Here is a 21,205-nt window from a genome sequence, read left to right on the forward strand (position 1 = left end):
TAAAAGGCCAAGGTTTTTCCTTTATTAAGTCCTTAATAAGACAGTATGTTAGCTCATCTTTTACAGAAACGTGTGGAGCTATAGCTCACTGGAAATAAACAGCTCCCTCAGCAGCTCTTCGCCCATCATTCCCCATTGCCCATTCAACTTCCAATGCATTAGTGCTGTTCCCAGCAGACCCTCCCTCCCATTCAAGAGGGGCCTCATGTGTTTAAACAAAAGGAACACCAACCAGCACTCCTCTCCTCATTCACTTCTTGCTCTAGTAGCAATGCAGCTCCATGATTCTTGCAGTTGTATGGTTATGGGAATATAATATAGGGCTAACTTTAACAGCATCAGCTCCTTTTGGAGGCACCAGGTTAAAGATATAAAAATAGATTTTAAAAAAATGCATGTTATTGTATGTAACAGGCTAACAACAAGGATATGTCAGCATAACAGGCAAGGTACAACCCTCTGCTTCTGGATGAAGTTATGCAAAGCTTCCTGCTGTCAAACATGAGGAAGTCAGGTACTTTACAAGAACTCCATAGCATACTATGAAGTGATAGCCTAGCTCCTGGCAACTCCTTACTTGCAAGAGAGCCAAGCATATATTACAGGTACTCAGCACTGCCTTCTCTCCTGTCAACAGCTCCAGTGAACTGGTCCAATCCATCCAGACAAAGGGACACAAGCCTTTCACCTCTCAACCCTGGAATACTTGAAGAAAAGCAGACAAGTTTCACCATCTACATATTTGGAGAATAAAATGCAGTCTTTCCTCCAGGCAAGCAGGATAAAACCATAGGAAGGTCCCTCAGATGCATCCTTGTTCAGTCAGTTACTTTGCTAGAGTCACATGTGACACACAGAAGTACTCAAGATGGTAGGCCCAGCAAAGGGCTACAGCAGCCTCCCAACTTTCAGAGACATGGTACAGGGAGACTTCTACACATCCATAGTCAGCTGGATGAAACACCCATTAAAAAAAAAAAAAATTCAACTTCACCTATGATATCAGATATGCTCAACAGCAAGATTGCTGCCACATAGCAGTCTATGCTGATGCCTCACAGAGGCCAGAAGGGCATTCTCAGCTGCATTTCCTATTCTCCTTCTCATCATCAACTTCTGAACGTGTGTGCAGAGAATCCTAGAGAGAGAAAGGGGGAGGGGGAGAAAAGATACTTCTGGTGTACCACTTCCCCTTTGGTCCTTACTACAAGACATGGATCAAAGCATCCCAAACCCTCCCTTTCACCCAGAGGGCCAGGCAGTAACATACCATCCAGATACCGCACCAGCTACTAAAAACAAAAAAAAAACAAAACAAAAAACCACACACACAAAAAAACCACCCCCCACACACCTTAAGAGCCACTCCACCACCTTCCCTCCCTCCTGCCATTACTCATTTTTATTTGAATGGCCTTGCTCAGGAAGACAAAGGAGCATCTGAACCCAGACATCTCTGATCCTGGTTGCACAGGGCAGTCTTTGATAGCACAGGTTTTTCTTTACCCGAGTTAGAAGTTGATGACTTCTCAGCTGTCTGTAGAACTGCAGCACAGAAGGATCTGCTCTCACAACTTTTGGGTCAAAATCCAGAACACGGAGACCTGCAAGGCTACGGGCTCGGGAAAGGGCTACATAAGCCTGCCCATTTTCAAAGACACGAGAGAGGGAGATTTCCACACAGTCTAAAGACATGCCCTATAAGAAACAGGGAAAATTTGTTACAGAAGAGAAAACCATGCTATATCAACAGCAGCCTATCCTGTGGGTCTTTCAGAGGTAGTCCCCAGTATACCAACTTGATAAGAAAGGAGGTCCCTTGTGTGACTAAGTAACTGATTAAAAGATGAAATAAGTGGGAAGTTTTCCATTGTAAGTTGTTAGCAGAGTAGCATCCCCTAACTCTCAGTCTGTCTTCACATGAGGTTCAGGGGTTTCTGCACATCCAACGCAGCAGGGAAAGAAATCTGCCATTTTCAGTCCTTGTAATTAACTGGAGGGACAGCCAGTCCCCAGCAGTCCTTAGGCAGACATATAAGACTGTTCAGGCTAGGCCCAGCCAGCCCTGTCTGCACCAAGAGTCTCCAAGAGGAAATGGAATTTCTAACATGGCCTGATTTAAACAGTGGCACAGGAGCAAATCTCTAGGTCTATTACCAAGAGAAGAATTTATCACCAGAATGTATGAAGTCTTCTGAAGAGGCAGGAACTATATTACTTGCATTGAAAAAAGACTCTACTGAAGGGAGAGTCTGGCCTAGAGAGCACAGCTGGGACTCCTGCAGCTTTCCCAGGTACACAAAGCAAGCCTCAGGGGTCAGTAATGCTGGTCACTAACAGGGAGAGACCGCTCTGATCAGCCCACAGTGAGAAGCAATACTGCTTTACAGTCCAGCACTGACCATGCAGATGCCAACACCCTTATGAGAACTCTCAGGACAAATTCATCATTAACAGAAGAAGAGATGCTGCCTTCTCCACAACTCAAGATGCACATGCGCTAGAGTTCCCTCACAACAAGGACCTTTTCATTTTGCCCTCCCATTTTACAAGCCATACAAGCTCACCCAGATGAGACTTATCTACAGACTTTTTATACCCACCTGACTCTTGTGAATGGAAATGGCCCATGCCAGTTTTAGGGGCAACTGTTGACGACTCAGATAAACTCCAGATGGCCCTTTGAAGACCCATCGCTCCACCTTGATGACCTTTGTGACCCTGCAGAGAAACCTCACCTTAGGCAGCCCTGTAGAAATGGGAGCAGGAAAGAAACAGGAATGTTCTCCTGACACTCAGTGGCCAGGAAGCCAGCAGCCTAAAAACTGTTTTTTTCCCCTTCCCATGTCAGTCTTATGAATTTTAGGGCCACATAAAAAGGAAAGAAAAAAAAGAAATCAGATAAGTTATCAGTAGATATACAGAGAAAATACATAATGAAGGTAGGGGAGCACGGTCCTCTGGAAAAAGATAAAAATAATCAAGATTCGCTTCGGCTAAACAGACAGCAAAAGAGAATGAGCATGCACAACCAGAGAACAAGGAAAACAGCAAACACAGGAGATACTGTAGACAGCTGCAGCTGATGCAAGGCTTGACACTACAGCAAGTTTATGATTCTCATGGGCCGTAGAGAAGACCTTCTTCCTGCTTCCCTTCAGTTTTAACAGCAGAAACAGAACTAACAGCAGTCAACAATAAGTCTTATTATTGTTATTGAAGAGTTAACTCACCTTTCTGTTCACTTTCAAACCCTACAACAACTCCTCGTGCCCCATTCACCAGCCCTTGTGACACATCCAGATTCTTAGCCAGCATCACCTAGGAGGAAAAAGAAACCGAGTGACCTGGCTTTACAACCTGTTCAGCACACTTCACCTAACCTTTTTGCCAAACAGTGCAAGTACAGCAAGGCTGATGTGGCCATGGCCCAGCATCAGAGCACAGCCTCTGATTTGACTGAAGCCATCTCACAACCCTTCTTTCCTAGGATTCCCAGCTGTATCATTCTGCTGAGCTGTTTCTGTTCACAGCCACACCTCTTGGACCTAGGGAACAAATTGCCCCTCCTGAACACCAAGAAGCTTACAGCCCTAAAGATCCTGGGAACAGCTGAGAAACAGCCTCCTGAGGTAAATAGTGCTGCTGCTGCTAAAAGCCATCCTGCAGTCTTTGATAGCTCACAGCAAGGATCCAGAGTACCCAGTACTGCACAGCTGGCAATCTGTGCCATGCTCTTACACGTCAGGAGGGCTGCTATAGCTGGAGCTGAGACTCCAGAGAAGTGTACTCTGCTTCCTGGAAGCTTCTGGGCCTGGTGGAAGACATGCATCAAAGTCAGTGGTCACCACTGTGCAGGGTACATGTACTGAGCTTAAATTCTCTGCATGGGTCAGGTTCCAAGCAGGAGAGATATGAAATACAGCCTTTTGTTGCCTGGCACAACTGTTCTATACAACTATCAGTCTGTTCTATATTTATCTGCTATTCCTTTGTTTTTCTTAAGCCATTTGGTCTGCTGGTCTTTCTCCCACACACACTCACCTGAGCTCCAAGCTTTAGCTCAACTCTACTACCCACAGGACACTGAGCATCGATTAATTTAACTAGCACTGGGTCACTGTCCAAAGCCTCAAAAGTGTGCACTTCTCCTATTAAGGAAAGAAAGAGATGACAAATTACGGCCAGTTAACATAAGCTACAAAGTGTTTGCAGGAAGCTCAGCACTTATTTCACAGAGCCATTTCCCTCCCTGCCTCCAGCAGAAAACTCACTGTTGCCTTTCATCCCACCATACCTCCCAGAGCACAAGGTTTGGGAATCAGAGGCCATTAGTTAGTAGTAACTGATCAGCTGCTGTTTTGTGCATACAGCCAATTTTGCTTGCAGCAAACACTAGGTTTCCAAAGAGGACTAAGGAAGAATCCTAGGGCCAGACAGGGAAGCAGAAATGGGAGAAATCACAACTCTGGCAGTGGCTGATGAAAACATGGTCTTTCCAAGATGCTAGAAAAGGAAGAACCAGGGGTATGGAGGCATTAATGATCGACCCTACCCCACAACAAGGTATGAACTCACTGCATATTACCCACTGAGAAGTAACAATGGTGATTTCTAAGCAAAAAAATTGTGCAATTTTTTTCCCCAGGCAGCTCTGCTCCAACACCCCCAAAATCCACAGCTTGGACTGGTGGTGCTATGCAAACAAAGAAGCCAGTTCCCTCTTCCCTAGCATTGTAGTAATCCCATTGCATCCACTCAGAGCTCAGCCATGAAACAAGCAGCTTCCTTCAAGGAACTCACCTGACAGCTGTTGCAAGCATCTCTCATTAGTTAGTTCTACATCATCCTTATGGGTGCAGAGCCAAGTAGCCAGGATCCCATCGCGCTCAGCCCTGTTAGTAGCTGTCTGCATCAGCAGTCTGGCAACCTCCTCTGTGCACCTGGTAACCAGAAAGAGGAGATTATTGCTGAAACTGACAAGGAAAGGCATTCTTGAGCAGCAGTAGCTTACACACCGCTGGTTCTAGGAAGAACCAGATTGAGCTGTAGCAAGCCCCAGACCTCTCAAGAGAAGGGTGGAGAGAGATAACTACACTAAGCAGGAGAGCAGTGCAAGTGTGTGCTTAGGCTCTGCCCTAGCCATCACCAGCTCACCATCCATTGCATTCCTTAGCAGAAGCTGCGAAGATTGACTCTAGAAAGTGTCTTTGTTACCAGAGCAGCATACGTGAAGCCAGCTTACATTAGCCAAAACATTTATGCCTACTGCCCCAACTACATCCCTGGTGGGATGTGACTGTAGCAAGACAAACAACTGCTCACTGCTCCATCAGTGGGAAGCAGGGACAAGAAAGAGCTGACTTTTTCCTCACCTGCCTAGACGAACTGCACTGAGGAGCGAGATAAAGGTCTTGTCGGTCTGCCTCCGCACTTCAGTCAATTCCATATTTATTTGGATACACTTCCTCCAGCTTTTTGCCTGTCAAATCATTCCCTTGTTAAGAAGCCGGTAGAGCTGGAATGCAAGGGTGATCTGAGGGATAGTTTTGTACCTGGAAGCAGAACTTCGTTTCTTCATTAGCCTTGCAAACTGGGGGCAGCTGCAAGAAGTCCCCACATATGATTAGCTGAATTCCTCCAAAAGGCTCATCCCTTTTTCTTACTGCCCTGAGAGGGAGGGAAGAGAGAAGAAGCCTTGAATGCTCTCCAGGACATAGACATAGTCGGGGTCTCAGAAATTGCTTCATAGTCTGTCAATATATTTAAACACACACCACCTGACACAGCTGAAGGTAATTATCTTTTCCTATAGAACAGTTCAAGTAATTATTCATTTTTTTTCCTGGACATCTTCATTACCCAAGATGTCACTGCCAGTCTTTGTACTTTGTTAGCTGTTCCACTACTGTGTATTCACTGTAATACATTTTCACTGTCCCACATGAGAAGCCATTGATTGGTTTACAGTACAAGCTCCTACACTATGACATGCAGTCAGAAAGCACAGGGAGCCCAAGCTGAAATCCAACTTGGAGTGGGTGTGAATACAGTGAACTTGGTCCAGGAAGCAAGAGAGAACAGCTGGGCATGGCACAAATGGACACATGTTCTGTATTCGGCTCTGTGGACAAAACTTGACTCCAGAGATAGAAACAGCAACCAGTACATCTACAAGTGGTGTGTTAGACATGATCAAAACCAGTCTCAAGATAAAAAGGTCTGCCTAGCTGCTGGCCATGATCTTGGGCTTCCTTCCAGTCCTATGCCAGTGGTTACCTTGCATCCATTCACATAACCAGAGGAAGAAAGCAACCTAGAAACTTAGAAAAAGTTATTTCTGTTGGAGCTGCTTGACCTGACAATCACTCACCTGGCCACCGCCTCCAGCTTATCAAAGAATTTGCCATCCACCATGGAGATCTCATCGATAATTAAGTGCTGGCAGGCCAGCCAGTGCTGACGCACCCCAGGTCTCTCAGCCAGCTGAATACATTGCTCTAGCGGTGCCTTCCCAGAGCCGATCCCTGTGTGGGGAGAGGAAAGCAAAGCTCACATCCCTCCTGCACCTTTAGGAGGGGAGCGTGCGCTCGGGGCCCGGTGGCTGCGGGCCGCTCCAGGGGCAGAACGGCACCGCGTTACCCGCGAAGGCGTGGAGCGTGGTGCCGCCGACGTGGCAGGCGGCCACTCCCGTGCTGGCCGTGGCGTAGGTGCTCTGGGGCGGGAGAGAGCCCACGATCCTCTTCAGCAGGTACGACTTCCCGGTGCCTGGGAGGGGAACAGAGAAACCCCTTTCAGCGTGGCCCCCCAGAGCGGCGAGTCGCCGGGGCCTGGGCCGCACAGCCCCAAGGAGACCAGTTTGCGACGAGGCCGCCTGCGGTGGCGGCCGCCTGCAGCCCCTCACCCGCGCAGCCGGTGAAGAAGACGCTCTTGCCGCTCAACACCGCGCTCAGCACTGCGTCCTGCTCCGCCGAGAGCCTCGCCTGGGGCCGCCTCGCCACGCCGGTCGCCTGCGGGACGGGGCAAGTGCGGTGAGGGCAGGGCCGGGCCGGCACCCGGGGCCGCCCCACTGCGGACTCACCTGGGCCGGGCGGCGCCCCCGCGCCTCGCCGCCGCCGGGCAGGTCGCGCTGCTGCAGCGGGCTGATGGCGGCGAAGGCGGGCGGCGGGCGGGCCAGCAGGCGGGGGCCGCGCGGGGCGCCCCGCGGGCCGGCGGCCAGCTTGAGGCGCAGCAGGCGGAGGAAGGGGCGCAGCGCGGCGGGCGGGCAGTTGGAGAGCAGCAGCTGAGCGCCGCCGGGACCCAGCCGCACCGCGGCCCGGCCCTCGCCCGCGAAGCGCGTGAAGAGCCGCGCGGCGCCACCGCCCAGCGCGAAGCTCAGCGGCGCCGCCGCCGCCCCGCCGCCGATCACCCGCAGCACCGGCTCCCGCAGTTCGTTGCGGCCCAGCACCACCAGCGCGTCGCGCAGCACGCGGCGTCGCGGCCCCTGCGCGCCCGGCAGCGGCTCCTCCACGGCCACGGTGCACCGCAGCTCCGCGCCCTCCATCGCCGCCCCGGCCCGGCCGCACGGCTGTCGAGCACCGGCGATTCAAACCGGCCGGCCGCGGGCGCGGCCAATCAGCGCCCAGAGGGCTTTAACTCGACGGCCAATAGGAGACGAGGGGAGAAACGGCCGGCGGCGGGGGCGGAGCGTCGGCCCGGCCAGTTAGCGGCGCCGCCTGGCCCCACGTGAGGCGTTGCCGGGACACGGGACGCCGCCCGGCGCCATGGCCGCCCTCCGCGGGGAGAAGGAGCCGCCGGACGCGGTGCACCAGAACCAGATCTTCCGCGAGCGGGTGCGGCGGGAGCTGCAGCGCCAGCGGCTGCACACGGAGTACGGCGTGAACCCGCTCAGGCCGGGTGAGCCGGCCTCGCGGGCGCGGCGGGGCGGGCCCCAACGGGGCGGGGGCGGAGGCCTCCCCCCACACCGGTGGGGGGGGGGGGGGCCGCCGGGAGCTGTTAAAGGGCCGGGGAAAGGTGCAGCTCCTGCGGGGGGATGGGGACCCGGCCTGCCCGCAGCCCCTCGGAAAGGGGGCTGCCCCCCCCGGCGCTCGAGCGGGATGGGTATAAACAAGCGGCACCCAGAAGCGTCCGCAGAGGCCTGGAAAGAGCAGCTAGCGGGCTTCTTTCCCCCTCAGAAACCGGTCTGCACGCTTCCAGACACAAGGGAGACAAGACCAACTTGCCCAGATTAAACAGGGCCTTGGCAAACTTTGCAGAAGTGAGGCAACTGTTTAGGCTGTAGGATCCAAGGACCCTGAGCAAAAAACCCCTCAGAGGTAAGACAGGGTGGAGAGCTCAAACACAGTTTCTTCAGCTCCAGGCTGATTTCCACCTGCCACTCCACAGTCATAGAACAGCACAATCTGCATTGATCTGGGTAATGTGAATAAATTCACTCAGCTCTAGCTTTTACAGTAAAACAAAAACAAATCAAAGAAACAGGTTTCCTGAATTCTGGCACTCTGCAGGCCACCACTTGCAATGATACATCACCATCACTTGCAACAATACATATCCTTTATCAAGTTGTGATGCTAGTTACACATTAAAGCCATTCACCTCCATCATTTCTCTCCAGTTCACATGATCGCCAGGAAGCCTATGTCTTGGCATGACAATATAGAAGAGCCTGCAGATGGTAAGAAACCTCTGAACAGCTTGGGATAATTAAATAAGGAAATGACCAATAATTAAAACATTCTAGCTAATCTCAAAGATGACATACATGGAAACACCACTGTGACAGTAGAAGAAAGTTAAACATGTTCATGATTTTTATTAAATAAGGCATTTTTTCCATTTTAAGGTCCTGCCCATTACTTTTAATTATCAGTACAAGCCTGAATTCATGTGATTTTTTAAATTATTATTAACCTTATAATTTTGCTTGAGAACATAAACTTCATTCAGGGGAAAAAATCTAGAAACATTTTATACATACATGGTGCCTGTTATTGCAGATTCTACCTAGCAACTGCACATGACAAACACTGCTGAAATAGTTAAGTCTTGCTTTAGAGCACCAATAACAGGAATTCTTACAGCAACTGCTCCCTTATTTCTTATAGGCTAACTTTGTCTAAAAATGTGATGGTTGGTTAAAATTGGTCTGCTGTAGTCAAGGACTAGGGGAAAAAGAGAGGGGGAGCAGTTTTCAGGCAACTGAGAAAGATGACGGTTAGTGTGGGAGGTCTGGTTGCATCAGATATGGCATGAGAAGAGTAAGACATTACTATGTAGTAGACAAGGAGGACAGAATTAACAAGACAGCATAGAAAGACAAATTTTGAAACTTTGTCAGGATAAATTTGAGTAGAAATGTCACCCTGCCTTCTCGTAGAAGATCATTCACAGAAGCACAGGAGTTGCCTCCAACCTTGGCCTCCTTGCTATCACTTGGGCAGGGTTAGGATCTCCCTTTCTTACATATAAAGGAAAGACCAATCATGTGGATATTAGTCTTTAAACATACTTTCTTTCATTTATGTCTGTTTCTCTTAAACCAACAGCCAAGTTCCTGAATCTTATCCACCATGCAGCACTGGAGCCAACAAAGAAATACTCAGAGCCACAAACTGAAAGCCAGGAAATTGGCTGGAACACAACACCTTTGGTAAGTAGGGTGCTTAAGGAACCAACTCTCTGCACGATTCAGAGTGGTTCAGCCCATCATATTAAAGGACATTTCTGCCAGAAAACAATTTATGACAAAGTCAGAAAACAGGAATGACTAGGAAAGAGCAGAACTGTTCGTGGACAGCGAGCTTTTAGACTATGAGGACTCTCACACTTGCATAGGCTTTGAACACAAAAACAGCAGACTCCCCCACTCCACAACTTGCATGCAAAACACCTACAGTGACAGTCAACCCAGGCATATATCCAAATGCGACATGTTCACACTTGTTTATGAAATTATTCAGCCAAGAGAAACAGCGAGCAATATGAAGTGTCATACATAAGTACTGCGAGAAGCGTACAAACTGTACTGTATCTTTCAAATTGAAAGCAGAACCAGAAATTTAATAGTCAGCTAAGTACACCCCAGGCAAAATTTACCAACAAGGATTCATTTGCAGGAGGGGGAATAATCAGGAGGAAAAGGGATCTTATCAACAAGCTGAAACATTGACCATATCTGACAAATGAATAGCTATGACCATGACTGATATTATAGACAGTTTAGTGTTTCCAGGAAGGCAAAAGAGGACCTGATTAATTCTGGCCTGTTATAAAGAAAACTGTAAAATAAGATTAGTCTTCCACAACTTTTTGTATTAGTCTTCAGGTAAACTAGTTACTGTTGACAAGCCTAGAGCCAGGCAGCCCAGCACGGCTTTAAGCCTTTAGACACTAGTTGTTGGATTTGCCAGGCAGGAAAGAAGCAACTAAAAGTTCCTGCGTGCAGGAAGCTGAGTTATACTTTAGAAGTCAGGATTCATGATACTGTTCCAGACAATTGCTTTTAAAGTGAATTTTTCAGAAATGTTGTTTCCTTTTTCACCAAATCCTACTGTAATGAAACAGTGTATTCTAAAATAAGTAGTACCTTGCTCTTCAGTCATTTGGGCATTTCTTAGCAGCGGTGAACACCATGCATTATTCTTCTCAAGAGGGAATACTACTACTACTGATAGTAAAAGCACATGACTACTCCTGCTACGATAATTTTTTTTGCCCAGATTCCTGTGGACCGCACTGACTGCAGACTGCACTTCCCACGCCGGAGCACTGAGATCACTAGATACATGGCTGCCTTTTGGCGCCTGAAGGAGCAGTCTGAGAACCTGCAATAGTGTGGCAAAGGCACACAACTTAGATGGAAACAGTTAGTGACATCCATCTAATGGGTTACTCCCTGCTTGTTATTAAGTGATTCTGGTCGATTTCTCTCAAGGGAAGGTAATGAGAAAAGTGAGCAGAGAATCCCAGCCCGGCCAAATTTGCAGCCTGACAACAGTTACAGAAATAAACCTGTTTGTAAGACTGCTGCTTTTGTCTCGCTCTTGTTTCCAAAACCATCTACACAAAGAAACTAAAAAAAGCTTTAGCTCCTTGACGAGTCTCAGAATTCTTATTTCAACATCAGCAACGTGACCCAGAACTCAAGTGCAGCAAGTACAAGTCAACAGTAGCTGTGGAAAAAGCTGTTGAACTGAAGGGAACAGATTTCAGCCACTGTTCATAAGATAAGCATGGATTAGGCATAGAAGGAGTTCTGTGCAAACGATTTAATGAATTCACACGCACCAAAAGTGTAAGTTGAAAACAATCCTTCAGGAAACACAATAAAAAAAAGAAATTATTGATAAGGCACTAGTTTTCACTGACTTTCTTCATGCCACATGGAAGCATCTAGCTTGCTCTGCGGTTAGATACTTGAAGACAGCAGAAACACATTTTACAACACAGAGACATTGGAACCCCACTGGAGAGCACAGTCCACTTAGCGTGCTCGGCTCTTCATTTTCTGCCTTGCTCTCTTTCCAGGTCTCTTCTGCAAAAAGAATATAGGTTCAGTTAGTTTCATGCCCTCAAACTTTCTTCTAGCTCTAGAGTGTGGGAAAGATACCATGGAGGGGATATTCGTCAGTCTCTCTGGAGAGGGAGGTTTTGGGACACAGGTAGCAACAAACAGTACCTGCTCACTCCTCTGCTCATTTCCCTGCTCAGACACCAAACCACCATCTTCAACACTATTTGTCATTGAATTATGCTCAGTTCCCAGTGACAGACATTCTCACTTCCTGGAGACACCACAATGCACTCGGGTTGCCCTACCAGGCCAGGGCTGGCTTCTCAGCCAACTGCAATCATTTGCATGCAACATTTTACTTACATTGAGGGCTTTTTTCCCTGCTTTTCCTGGGCCTTTGTTGTGAGCCACTTTTGCCCGAAAGCTGGATACATCGTTAAAACTCTCCTTTGTGTTCCACTTTGAGCCCTTCTTCTTCCCACCAAAACCGAACTTCTGATTCTTGTATCGTCGTTTGGCATTTGGTCTGAAAAAAACAACCCAACAGGAAGCTCCCAAGAGGCACATGTATCTGTTGATAGACTCCCTTCAGCTAGCATAAACCTTTCCCCTCTTACTGAAGAGGGAGAAATTAGCATATTTCCATCTCCTCTCCATTCTGTCCACAATCCTCCTCTACAGAGAGAGAAAGCTACCTGGGACTTACTGTTAAGGAATATTGATTAAAACAGCTTTCATTTTTCCACAAAACAACCTCTGACAAGACTGGAAAAATCACTAATTCTACCCTTAGTATTTTTCTTTCCTAGTCTCACCCTCTTTTTATCCGTTGACTTCCACTGCCTTTCTTGTTCCCCTGAGATGAAGTCTGCTCTTCATCTAGGAAATCCAGCTTGTCAGAGAGACCTGCAAGAGCAAAGACAAAACAGTTGCTCAGCTGCCACCACACAACATAAGAATTTTCAGTCTAAGCAAGTAAGAGCAACAAGTCACCCTCACTGGAGGGCAGCTAGTCGGGAGGATTTTTGTTGCCACTGGTGTACGGCAGCAGCCTTTCAAGCTCACTGCCCACTACTACAGATTGACACCACACAACACAGTGCCTTACACTCCTCACACACCACTATTCTTCTGATTACACGCTTGCTCTCTTAAGCATGTTAGCTTTACCTTTCTGATATTTCTTGACAGCATTCAACATTGATTTTTTCTCCTTTTGTCTCTTCTGCAGAATCTCTGTTTGTACCTGAGATTAGAGACAGAGTATTAGTGTTTTTCCTTCTAGTATCCAAGACTTTTCTTAGGTATCCCGTCTTTTGTTCTCTCTCCCTTCAAAATAGCTAGATAAAAGACTAAACAGATTCCATACAGTTTAGCCTGCCTCATGTGGTCTCAATTTCTATGTTCCCCAGTCAGGCTCTAGATTCTTGTCACAGATGGGTCACTTCTCTAGCTCCATCTCACCTTCTTGCCGTATTTTCTCAGTGCACGGAGCTGTTTTGCTTTCTCAGACTTCTCCATTGCTTCTTGTTTACTCTTAAGCTTCTGTCGAATCTTATTAGAGGATTAAAAAAACAAAATCAGTCAGTAATGTAAAGGAAAATATGAGTACTTTACGATGGCTGTGCAGCCCTCTTACTACAAAACTACTACCAAATCCCACTTACTACCCATGATAGATTAATTGAATAACATACTGTTTAGAATCACTAAGAATCAAAATACACTGAGTATAAATGGAGAGTGATACTTAAATTAGGAAAAAAGATCACAGGTTAGTGCCACAGCTGACCACAAATCTTAGGGCACTCTCGCATACATGGAGAAAAAGTCTCTGTATCTTTAAAATTATTTACACTTGGAAGAAACTATAAATCAGACCCTTCTACCTTATGTTCCAGCCTGTCATGGAAACTCCCACATTCCAAAGGAATACTTAAATAACAAGAAATGTCTTACCACAAACAAAATTTCAAACACATGATCGCAGGCCTTTGCCACAGAAATGAAGGTAACTATTCACTGAACACAATCAAATCTCAAAGTTAGTACCTAATGCAAGCTAAAACCAACCCGTAACACGGGAAAGAACGCCATCATTTAAACCACGTACCTTCTGCATCTGTTGGTCAGATTTGGCCATCTCTGCAAAGTAATCATCTGGTCTTCTGGTAGGAACCTGGAGCTTATGCAACCTTGGTAGGGCTTCCAGGACTGCGGCCTGAGCCTGTCGGTAACTAGAGAGACAACGCACCAGCTGAATGTCGCTCGGTATCAAGCATATCTCACGACAGTGACAGACATTCTCATCATATGAGCTAGCTGATACTACATAAATTTTTGTTACATCCCAGGCTTGTACCAATATTCTGTATCCTACAGCATTAAGTACTAATACTAAAAGTAACTTAGGTGCCAGTACAATATTAACACTGATATCTTGCACTTATACTTTATCCAGTTTTCAATTACAGTTTTTACACACTGTATTGTACAAGGCAAGGAAAAAAAGAGAGAGAATTGCCATAACACCAAAACACATCCATGCAAAAAAATCCACATCCACAGCGCTGCAACAGAGGAACTTTCTAAAGAAAATTTCCAGCAAGTGATGAAAGTTTGCTATAAGGAGGGAAATTATTTCCCATCACAAGACAAAGAAAATATAAAAGCATCAGTGTGTAGTTATTTTGCCAAAAATTCAGCATAATCAAATGTAAAATACTTGTATAATCTACAGTGTTTTTGGACCCACATTTTAGTATCCTTGAAATAAAGTCGTCTTGAACGATATTGTTACACTGGTCGATCAAGAATTCCTATAGTGAACAACTACAGCTCCAATCCAAGACCACTGAACAGGTTAAAAAACACTCTAGAAATCCATTATAGGGAATTGTACTGCTGCCCACCACTGAAATAGACTGGCAGACTTCAAGGGAACAGTAGCCTAATTACTTAATATTACACGACTATTTAATATTAACAAAGTAGTTTCCCAATTACATTTTGGCAAGATAAAAAATACTTGAGCATAAACTACTTTAAGTAGCCTTTTTAATTCTGAACTAGCATTCTTACTTGTAACTGATACAGTAAAGTTGCTGAAAACAAAGAGGTGAGATTTCAAGCTTTGGTGTTTCGCTCAGTTTGTCACACATACAACATGACAGCACCACAAAGCACTACATACTGTGCCACACACGCACACAACATGGAGCAAAAGCGACACGGTACCAGTGACAGCCAGTATGGCAGTCTGTGGGATACTGTGAAACACAACAGTGAAGCGATACCAGAATCGTGTATAGGCAAGGGACTCCAAGCAAGCAGGCATATGCTGAAACCCTCCAAGAAATCTCTTTTTTACACTTACAAGCTCATCTCTCTCTGGAAGTCATTCTCAGGGTCAACGGCATCTTTGTCAGAAGTGCTGTTTGAGGCTAGATCCGGGACGTCTGTTACCGGACCCAAAGTCACATCCAGCCTTTCCACCCAAGCTAGCTGCCGCTTGAATTCAGAGAGACACTGCTTCAAACCATCCTACAAAAAGGAAGCACTGCTCTCAACATCACGGCACAAAACAAACTTTTCAAGGTTGGCACAAATGAACATCCAGGCCCCAAAGTGGGCTAGTGCTCAGAGGCAGTTGGGGTGTACCCCATACGATCACAGCGACACCGGCTGGAAGGCTCTCCAGGGACTACATAGTCCAATGCCCACTTGACATAGGACCAAAGCAAACAGCAGATGGAGTCAACCCGGGCTTTACCAGCCGAGTCGTTAAGGCCCCCAGGACGGAGAGTGCAAGGCTCCTGAGTAACTCCCTGAAGCGCTGCACCACCCCCACGTGCGGGGTTTTGTCCCAACACCCGGCCCGAACTTCCCAAGCCGCGAGGTGCGGCCTCCGCCCCCTCCCCCGCCTGCCCTGCCGCACCGAGGGGGTTCGGCCCCGCGGACGCCGCAGCTCCTTCATGCGACCGCGGCTGCCGCCAGCTCGCCCCGCGGCCCCCGCCCCGCCCCCCCACCGCGGGGCGCCCCACACCCGGCCCCCGGGGGAAGCAGGCCCCGGCGCGGCCCCACCTCAGGGCGCCGCCCGCCCCGCCGCAGCCCCGGGCCGCTCACCACGTCGTTGGGCGGCCGCGGCCGCCCCTCCAGCACCACGTTGAGCCCCGGCTTCAGCGCGCCCCTGGAAAACGCCTCCTGGAGCTGCGGGGGGAGAGTGGTCAGGCCGCGCCGCCGCCGCCGGGCTCCGGCCGGCGCTGCCCCGCGCCCCAGCCCGGCCGCGGCGGCGCTGCCCGCCCCCGCCCGCGGGTCACCTCCGAGTCCGAGAGGGCCGAGTCCTCCGCCGACGAGCCCGACTCCGACACCGAGTCCGAGAGGGAGCCGCGCCGCGCCATGCCGCCCCCACGCGCAGCCGCCGCCGCCGCCGCTTCCGGCCGCGCGCGCGCGCCGCCCCTTCCGGCGGGGCCGGGGCCGCGGTTGCCGTGGCGACGGCGGCAGCAGCGGTGGCAGCAGCAGCGGCAGCAGCATGTCGGCGGTGGTGGCGCAGCCCGTGGCCATCTTCGGCTGCCGCTCGCAGGTCGCCGGCGGCCTCTGTTTCTTCGACGAGCAGATCCTGCTGTACGCGGCGGGGGCGAGCTGCGTCCAGTTCCACATCGAGCAGAAGTGGCAGAAGTTCATCCCAGGTGGCCCCGGCCCCGGCCCCGGCCCCAGCCCCTGCTGGGCCCCGCCGCCGCCCTGACCCCTCTCCTCCCCGCAGGCTCCGAGAAGAGCCAGGGCATGCAGGCGCTGGCCATCAGCCCCAACCGGCGGTACCTGGCCGTCTCGGAGACGGTGGTGGAGCAGCCGGCCCTGACGGTGTACGAGGTGTCGCTGGTGCCGTCGCGGCGGCGGAGGACGCTGGCTGCCGCCGAGCTCCCAGCGCGGGAGTTCGTGGCCCTGGCCTTCTCCCCTGACTCCCGCTACCTGGTGGCTGCCACCGGCCCCCCCGAGGTGCACCTCACCTACTGGCTCTGGGAGAAGCAGCGGCTGATGGCAGCAGTCCGCGTCGAGGCCCTGGGCAGCAGCCTCTGCCAGGTAATGGCTGTGGGCCTCGCATCAGGGCTCTGCCGGGCCCAGGGCCTCTTTCCAGCTCCCCCCGTCCTTTCTGGGAGACCAGGGATACACACAAGCCTGCTCTTAAAACCGAGTCAGAGTAATGCTGTGTTATCCTGGAAGTGCCTCCGCCACTCATTGTTAATATTGGGTTTCACAGATGACTGGTTCTTTTGGCAGTTGGCCCAACGGAGCCTGTTGCACCGTTTCAAAAAGGAGGGAAAAAAAGATCAAACTTCAGATTAAGAAGTACCACATGCCAGACAGCAACACTCAAAAGTTGCCATGAGACACATAAAAGAAAACCTAGAGAAAGAAAAGGGGTTACCACAGCTGCCAGGACCAGCTCAGAGTTGCTGTGAATGCAAGGACTGGAGCACTTAACCTGTAAAGAGGGGCTGAGGGAGTCAGGGCGTTTTGCCTAGAAAAGGCTGATTGCTGTCTCCCTAGTGAGGGCATTGTAAAGCAGATGGAGCCAGGTTGTTCTCAGAGATGCACAGCAAAAGCATTAGAGGCAGTAGTCACAAACTGCCGAAAAGAGAAATTCCTTCCTGGATATCAAGGCAAAAAAAATTCACAATGGGAGTGGTGGAGCACTGGAAAACAGCCCAGAGAGATGTACTGTCTCTATCCCTGGAGATACTCACAACTTGACTGGACACGGCCCTGAGTGGCCTGATCTAGTAAGACCTCCTCTCATTTGGGAGCTGGACCAGACAACCTCCAGAGGTCCCTTCCACCCTAAATTGCTCTATGATTTTGTGATTCTAAAAAGGGATCTAGAATAGCTACAGCTAGCATTCTGAAAATGAACAAAGTTTCTTGTAGACAGCAAATCAGCTGAGAGAATTAAGATCAAAAGCCCCTTAAATATTCCACTATAATGTGTGGAAATTACATCAGTCTGAAGAATATGGGCAGAGTGTGTTATTCTGTCACCAGCCAGAGTATACTTCAAGTTTCTAGAGATTGTGAAGATAATTTCTAACTAAAAAACAACTCAGCTAAGTCCTGTGTCTGGTCTTATTCTGATAGATAATCATAGTATAATCACTGACGTAGAAACTGGTATTTGTTTAGATCGGGGGTCCTGAGTTTTCCTGTGGTCATATGGCTTCTTTCCTAGGCATGAGAGGGAGGAAAGGGGTCTGTGCTGTAGGTTATATACAGCTTCCATAGCCTTTCTTGGCATCTGCTGTTGGCCTTTCTCAGCAATAGAACACAGGGCTAAATGGATTTTTGTGTTATGGACATTCACATGTTCCGACATCATAGATCTGTGGTATGTGGGCAGTGCTGCTGATCTGTGTATATGCAGCGTGTCCGTTGTGTCCCTGCTGAAACACCCATTAAATATGTTGGTCATGCTCAGTAGGCCTAACACATCTTGGCAGCTTTGGGCATGATCATGCACCATGAACTCATGCATTGTGCTCATGTACCTCCTTCCTGCAGTCTGTTCTGTGTCCAGATCTGAGAACTACCTCAGAGGGAGCGACTAAGAGCAGAGTGATGGCACTCAGACAATTCCTACATCCTGGTTTGGGTATCTTTTTTTTAGTATCTTTCTTGGGACATAAGAGACTTTCAGTTAAGTGGGTTGATTGGGCCCTAGCTGCCATCTTTGCTGGGGTACAGCTATAAGCAGAAGCTGAGTGAAATACTAACTTCATGAGCTGTGTTCCTGAAGAGAGGAAAGTTGACTGTGGAGATCACTGCTGTCTGAACTGCTGTCTGAAATCCCATTAAGCATGAAAATCTAGGTCTCTCTACCCCTGCTGTCTTTCATGTTAGATGTTGAGATGGCTGCTCCTCTGTTTTTACCAATAAACACCTCATTATACAAATTAATATGCACAATGGATAAAAGTTGCCTCTCCTGAGATACAGAAATTCCATCTGGCCTTTAAGAATGAATAGCCTGACACCTGGAAAACTTGCTGATCAGCTGTAAAGATGTATTTCGGCCATACTTCTGTCATTTGATCCCCAAGGGAAGAATCTACTTCCTCTTCCGTATTACACTGTGATTCAGATGTCTGTTTCTATGAACCTTTTTCACTAGCTTGTTTTCCTGTATCTGATATTGAAAGTCTTTGGAACAGGTGTTATATTTGCTTATTTGCTTGTAAAGCTCTAAGAGTGTACATAGTTGTGCAAAATAATTTCCCTCTCCTGTTCCGTAGGTGAGCTTCAGTCCTCAAGACAATGCACAGGTTTGTATCACTGGAAATGGCATTTTTAAACTTTTTAAATATAGTGAAGGAACTTTGAAGACAACGGGTTTACAAAAGGGAGAGCTACAAAACTACCTGTGCCATGCCTGGCTGTCTGCAGAGAAAGTTGTATGTGGCACTGATACAGGCAAACTTATCATATTTGAAAGTGGAGAGGTGCGCTGGGAGACAAGTGTTGAGTACAAAATACCACCCAGGGAATTAGAAGAAGATACAACAACAAAAGAACCTGGGAGGTAAGTCTCTGAGACCACTATTAATAGGTTCATGCTTGTGCATGAAAATTACTTGCAGGTCTTTCAGTTATTTCCCTTTTGTTCATTTTATGAATGGGTTATAATATTTTGGTTGCTGCTGATACAAGTTTTTGTTTTGTTTGTCTTTTTTTGTTCCTCTTAAGTCTTACTTCATTTTCTGCTTTCCATTCTGATATTTCTTGTGATCTGGTCGCTGATGATAATGGCTCACAAAAGGATTCTTTGCCTCAAATATGTGCGGTTGCAGCTTATTCCAAAGGCTTTGCATGTTCATCTCGCCCAGGGGTTGTTCTTGTGTTTGAGAAGACTGAGGAAAAGGAAGTCTACAAGGAGACTCAAGAAATCTGGGTAGGTGGCTGTCCATGACTGGGGAAGAAAAGCTTTTCCAAACAATTATGCAGCTGAGGCCTGTTCCTTTTCGCTTCTGATTCAATTATTAATAATAAATTTGAGCACAGCTTTAAAGCACGCTGTAAACATTATCTAACTGTCCTAGTGATGCAGAAAGGAAGTGACTCGTCAGAGGTCGCACTGAAAGTCAATGACAGTCATCCTTTTGCAAGGTAGGTCTGCATGTTCCCACATGAGAAATGGGCTTTGAGTTTGCTGAACTTCAGAAAACCTTTAAGAAACTTTTTTTTTTTTTTTTGAGCTGAGAAGTAATCTACATCAGTTCTGAAGAAATGGGCTGCTTGTTTTTTTCCAAGGCAAAGCTTTTTTTCCCCTCAAATCTTTCTTATTATGGCTGTAATGAGACTTATGCACTCTTAAAAGATTAAGTAATCTAGCAAGATTTCCAACTGTTCTATAGCGAGGTGTATACATTTACTTACTGAACTGCCTGGACAAGATCATTTAATTCTGTGATGATCTGGTCATGCCTTTGTACTGTGGTATTAATGGGTTAGATCTTCCCTCTGCTTGAGATCCTGAAAGTTAGATCACTAGGACAAAGCCTTGTTCGCCTATGGATACTTGGTACGTCTTTGTGAACTACCAAGCCTCTGCCACAGGAAATTGAAATCTGTTACGACAGTACATTACCGTCATGTACTAGGGCCTGGGTCTCACTGTTCCTATGAAGGAACAACTTCATTCTGCTTCTGCCTGCCTTTGGCTTTTCAGTACCAGGATGGTGGTGGCCCTTACCAGTTCCTAAATGCTGGAAGCTGTCTGGGCTATGGAAGCATTAGTTCATCCTTCTGTATTATAAGCAGTACAAGAATATACATACAAATGTGATGTGTCTTAGCAGTACACCATATGTAAATTGATTATTTCTAGTGCTTTCTCTGGGGAATATGTATGTACAATGCAGTTTGCTTTAATCGTTTTTTAATATACATGGTGTTATGCAACTTTAAAAATGCCGAGCCAAATAAATTTGAAGTAGAAGGGAAGGATTGTTCCATAGTTTTAGACTAGTCCTCAGGAAAGCTTTCTTTTCCAGATGAAAAATTTTTTCCATTGTTACACAAAAATTTGTTGCAGCAAAGGAGCTGTCAACTACAACATTCATACTGGAGTTGTAAATGATTTTCTTGGTAACCTAGGCTCCAGGCAGTGAGCACTTTGATTTCATATACAGTAAGAATGTAATGTTAGCCCATATCACTGATTAGATGTGCTGTGGCTCTCCATACTGTCTTCTGTGTCAAATGCTGAAGGCTTCATTTGGTAGTATGTGACACTGATACAGTTCAGCTGGCAGCATTTGTCCACCAAGATGCCAAAGCTGAAGTGCTTGTTTTAGTTGGGCAAGAGGGTAATCTTGTGAAACGTAAAAAATAGTGATTATTCTCTATGCAAGAACTGATCCTTGTAACTTTCCTCCAGCCCCATAAAGGATTTGGCCATGTCTCTATCCTTCAGCCGGTCCCCTGCAGTATCACAGTAGCAGATTTCTTCTCCCAAGTCAAGGTAGCTACTCTGTGTAGTCTGAGTTAGATGTCTCCATTCAGATGATGACCCTGGCAGGTCTGGAATGCCTACTGCCTTGAAACCCAAGCTTCATAGGACTAGCTTGTCTTGGGCTCCTCAGTGAAGGAGCCAATGGTCTAATCTGTCTAGCACTGTTGCCTTGAATATTAGGTCATTAC

General features: G+C 47.7%; 4 protein-coding genes across 8 annotated transcripts in view; 2 read left to right on the plus strand and 2 right to left on the minus strand.

Annotated features, from left to right (window-relative positions):
• Positions 1-7,620, minus strand: PIF1 (PIF1 5'-to-3' DNA helicase). 2 transcript variants are annotated; one of them, XM_026096767.2, is made up of 12 exons: positions 7,082-7,618; positions 6,905-7,010; positions 6,643-6,768; positions 6,374-6,527; positions 5,556-5,670; positions 5,376-5,482; positions 4,804-4,943; positions 4,045-4,151; positions 3,234-3,321; positions 2,604-2,749; positions 1,507-1,698; positions 1-1,138 (listed from the first exon to the last, which is right to left on the minus strand). In XM_026096767.2, the coding sequence occupies exons 1-12, from the start codon at positions 7,541-7,543 to the stop codon at positions 1,079-1,081; spliced, it is 1,803 nt and encodes a 600-aa protein (XP_025952552.2). In that variant the 5' UTR covers positions 7,544-7,618; the 3' UTR covers positions 1-1,078. The 2 variants fall into 2 exon arrangements, 1 of the variants encoding a protein (XP_025952552.2); XR_010390247.1 differs by lacking the exon at positions 1-1,138 and having other exon boundaries at positions 1,563-1,698; positions 2,604-2,721; positions 7,082-7,620.
• On the plus strand, positions 7,597-11,025 carry CFAP144 (cilia and flagella associated protein 144). Of its 4 annotated transcripts, XM_026096779.2 has the most exons (4): positions 7,703-7,896; positions 8,618-8,677; positions 9,549-9,652; positions 10,722-11,025. In XM_026096779.2, the coding sequence occupies exons 1-4, from the start codon at positions 7,764-7,766 to the stop codon at positions 10,833-10,835; spliced, it is 411 nt and encodes a 136-aa protein (XP_025952564.1). In that variant the 5' UTR covers positions 7,703-7,763; the 3' UTR covers positions 10,836-11,025. The 4 variants fall into 4 exon arrangements, with proteins under 4 accessions (XP_064372144.1, XP_064372143.1, XP_025952564.1 ...); XM_064516073.1 differs by having other exon boundaries at positions 7,702-7,896; positions 9,549-11,025; XM_026096780.2 differs by lacking the exon at positions 8,618-8,677.
• EBNA1BP2 (EBNA1 binding protein 2) lies at positions 8,791-15,984 on the minus strand. The gene is made up of 9 exons (XM_064516072.1): positions 15,835-15,984; positions 15,641-15,724; positions 14,892-15,058; positions 13,629-13,752; positions 12,980-13,069; positions 12,686-12,761; positions 12,331-12,421; positions 11,879-12,041; positions 8,791-11,536 (listed from the first exon to the last, which is right to left on the minus strand). Exons 1-9 carry the CDS (start codon positions 15,913-15,915, stop codon positions 11,486-11,488), a joined length of 927 nt encoding a protein of 308 aa, XP_064372142.1. The 5' UTR covers positions 15,916-15,984; the 3' UTR covers positions 8,791-11,485.
• CFAP57 (cilia and flagella associated protein 57) overlaps positions 15,966-21,205 on the plus strand; it is a 25,627-nt gene continuing 20,387 nt past the window's right edge. Inside the window, exons 1-4 of the mRNA XM_026096804.2 lie at positions 15,966-16,203; positions 16,278-16,594; positions 18,799-19,085; positions 19,250-19,454. Of these exons, the coding sequence (XP_025952589.1) occupies positions 16,047-16,203; positions 16,278-16,594; positions 18,799-19,085; positions 19,250-19,454 (966 nt within the window). The 5' untranslated portion in view covers positions 15,966-16,046. The remainder of the gene's footprint in view (positions 16,204-16,277; positions 16,595-18,798; positions 19,086-19,249; positions 19,455-21,205) is intronic.

This window comes from Dromaius novaehollandiae, chromosome 8, assembly GCF_036370855.1.
Source record: "Dromaius novaehollandiae isolate bDroNov1 chromosome 8, bDroNov1.hap1, whole genome shotgun sequence".
NCBI classification, from domain to species: domain Eukaryota; kingdom Metazoa; phylum Chordata; class Aves; order Casuariiformes; family Dromaiidae; genus Dromaius; species Dromaius novaehollandiae.

Coding starts and splice junctions, on each gene's coding strand:
- EBNA1BP2 (XM_064516072.1), bottom strand. CDS start 15,915: ATGGCGCGGCGCGGCTCCCTCTCGGACTCGGTGTCGGAGTCGGGCTCG. Junction 13,753..14,891: donor TTCCAGAGAGAGATGAGCTT/GTAAGTGTAAAA, acceptor TTGTCTCTCTAG/TTACCGACAGGCTCAGGCCG. Junction 13,070..13,628: donor CTGACCAACAGATGCAGAAG/GTACGTGGTTTA, acceptor TCCTCTAATAAG/ATTCGACAGAAGCTTAAGAG.
- PIF1 (XM_026096767.2), bottom strand. CDS start 7,543: ATGGAGGGCGCGGAGCTGCGGTGCACCGTGGCCGTGGAGGAGCCGCTG. Junction 4,152..4,803: donor ATGCTTGCAACAGCTGTCAG/GTGAGTTCCTTG, acceptor TTTCCTTAATAG/GAGAAGTGCACACTTTTGAG. Junction 2,750..3,233: donor GTTTGAAAGTGAACAGAAAG/GTGAGTTAACTC, acceptor CCATTTCTACAG/GGCTGCCTAAGGTGAGGTTT.
- CFAP144 (XM_064516073.1), top strand. CDS start 7,764: ATGGCCGCCCTCCGCGGGGAGAAGGAGCCGCCGGACGCGGTGCACCAG. Junction 7,897..8,617: donor CGTGAACCCGCTCAGGCCGG/GTGAGCCGGCCT, acceptor ATTTCTCTCCAG/TTCACATGATCGCCAGGAAG. Junction 8,678..9,548: donor TATAGAAGAGCCTGCAGATG/GTAAGAAACCTC, acceptor TTAAACCAACAG/CCAAGTTCCTGAATCTTATC.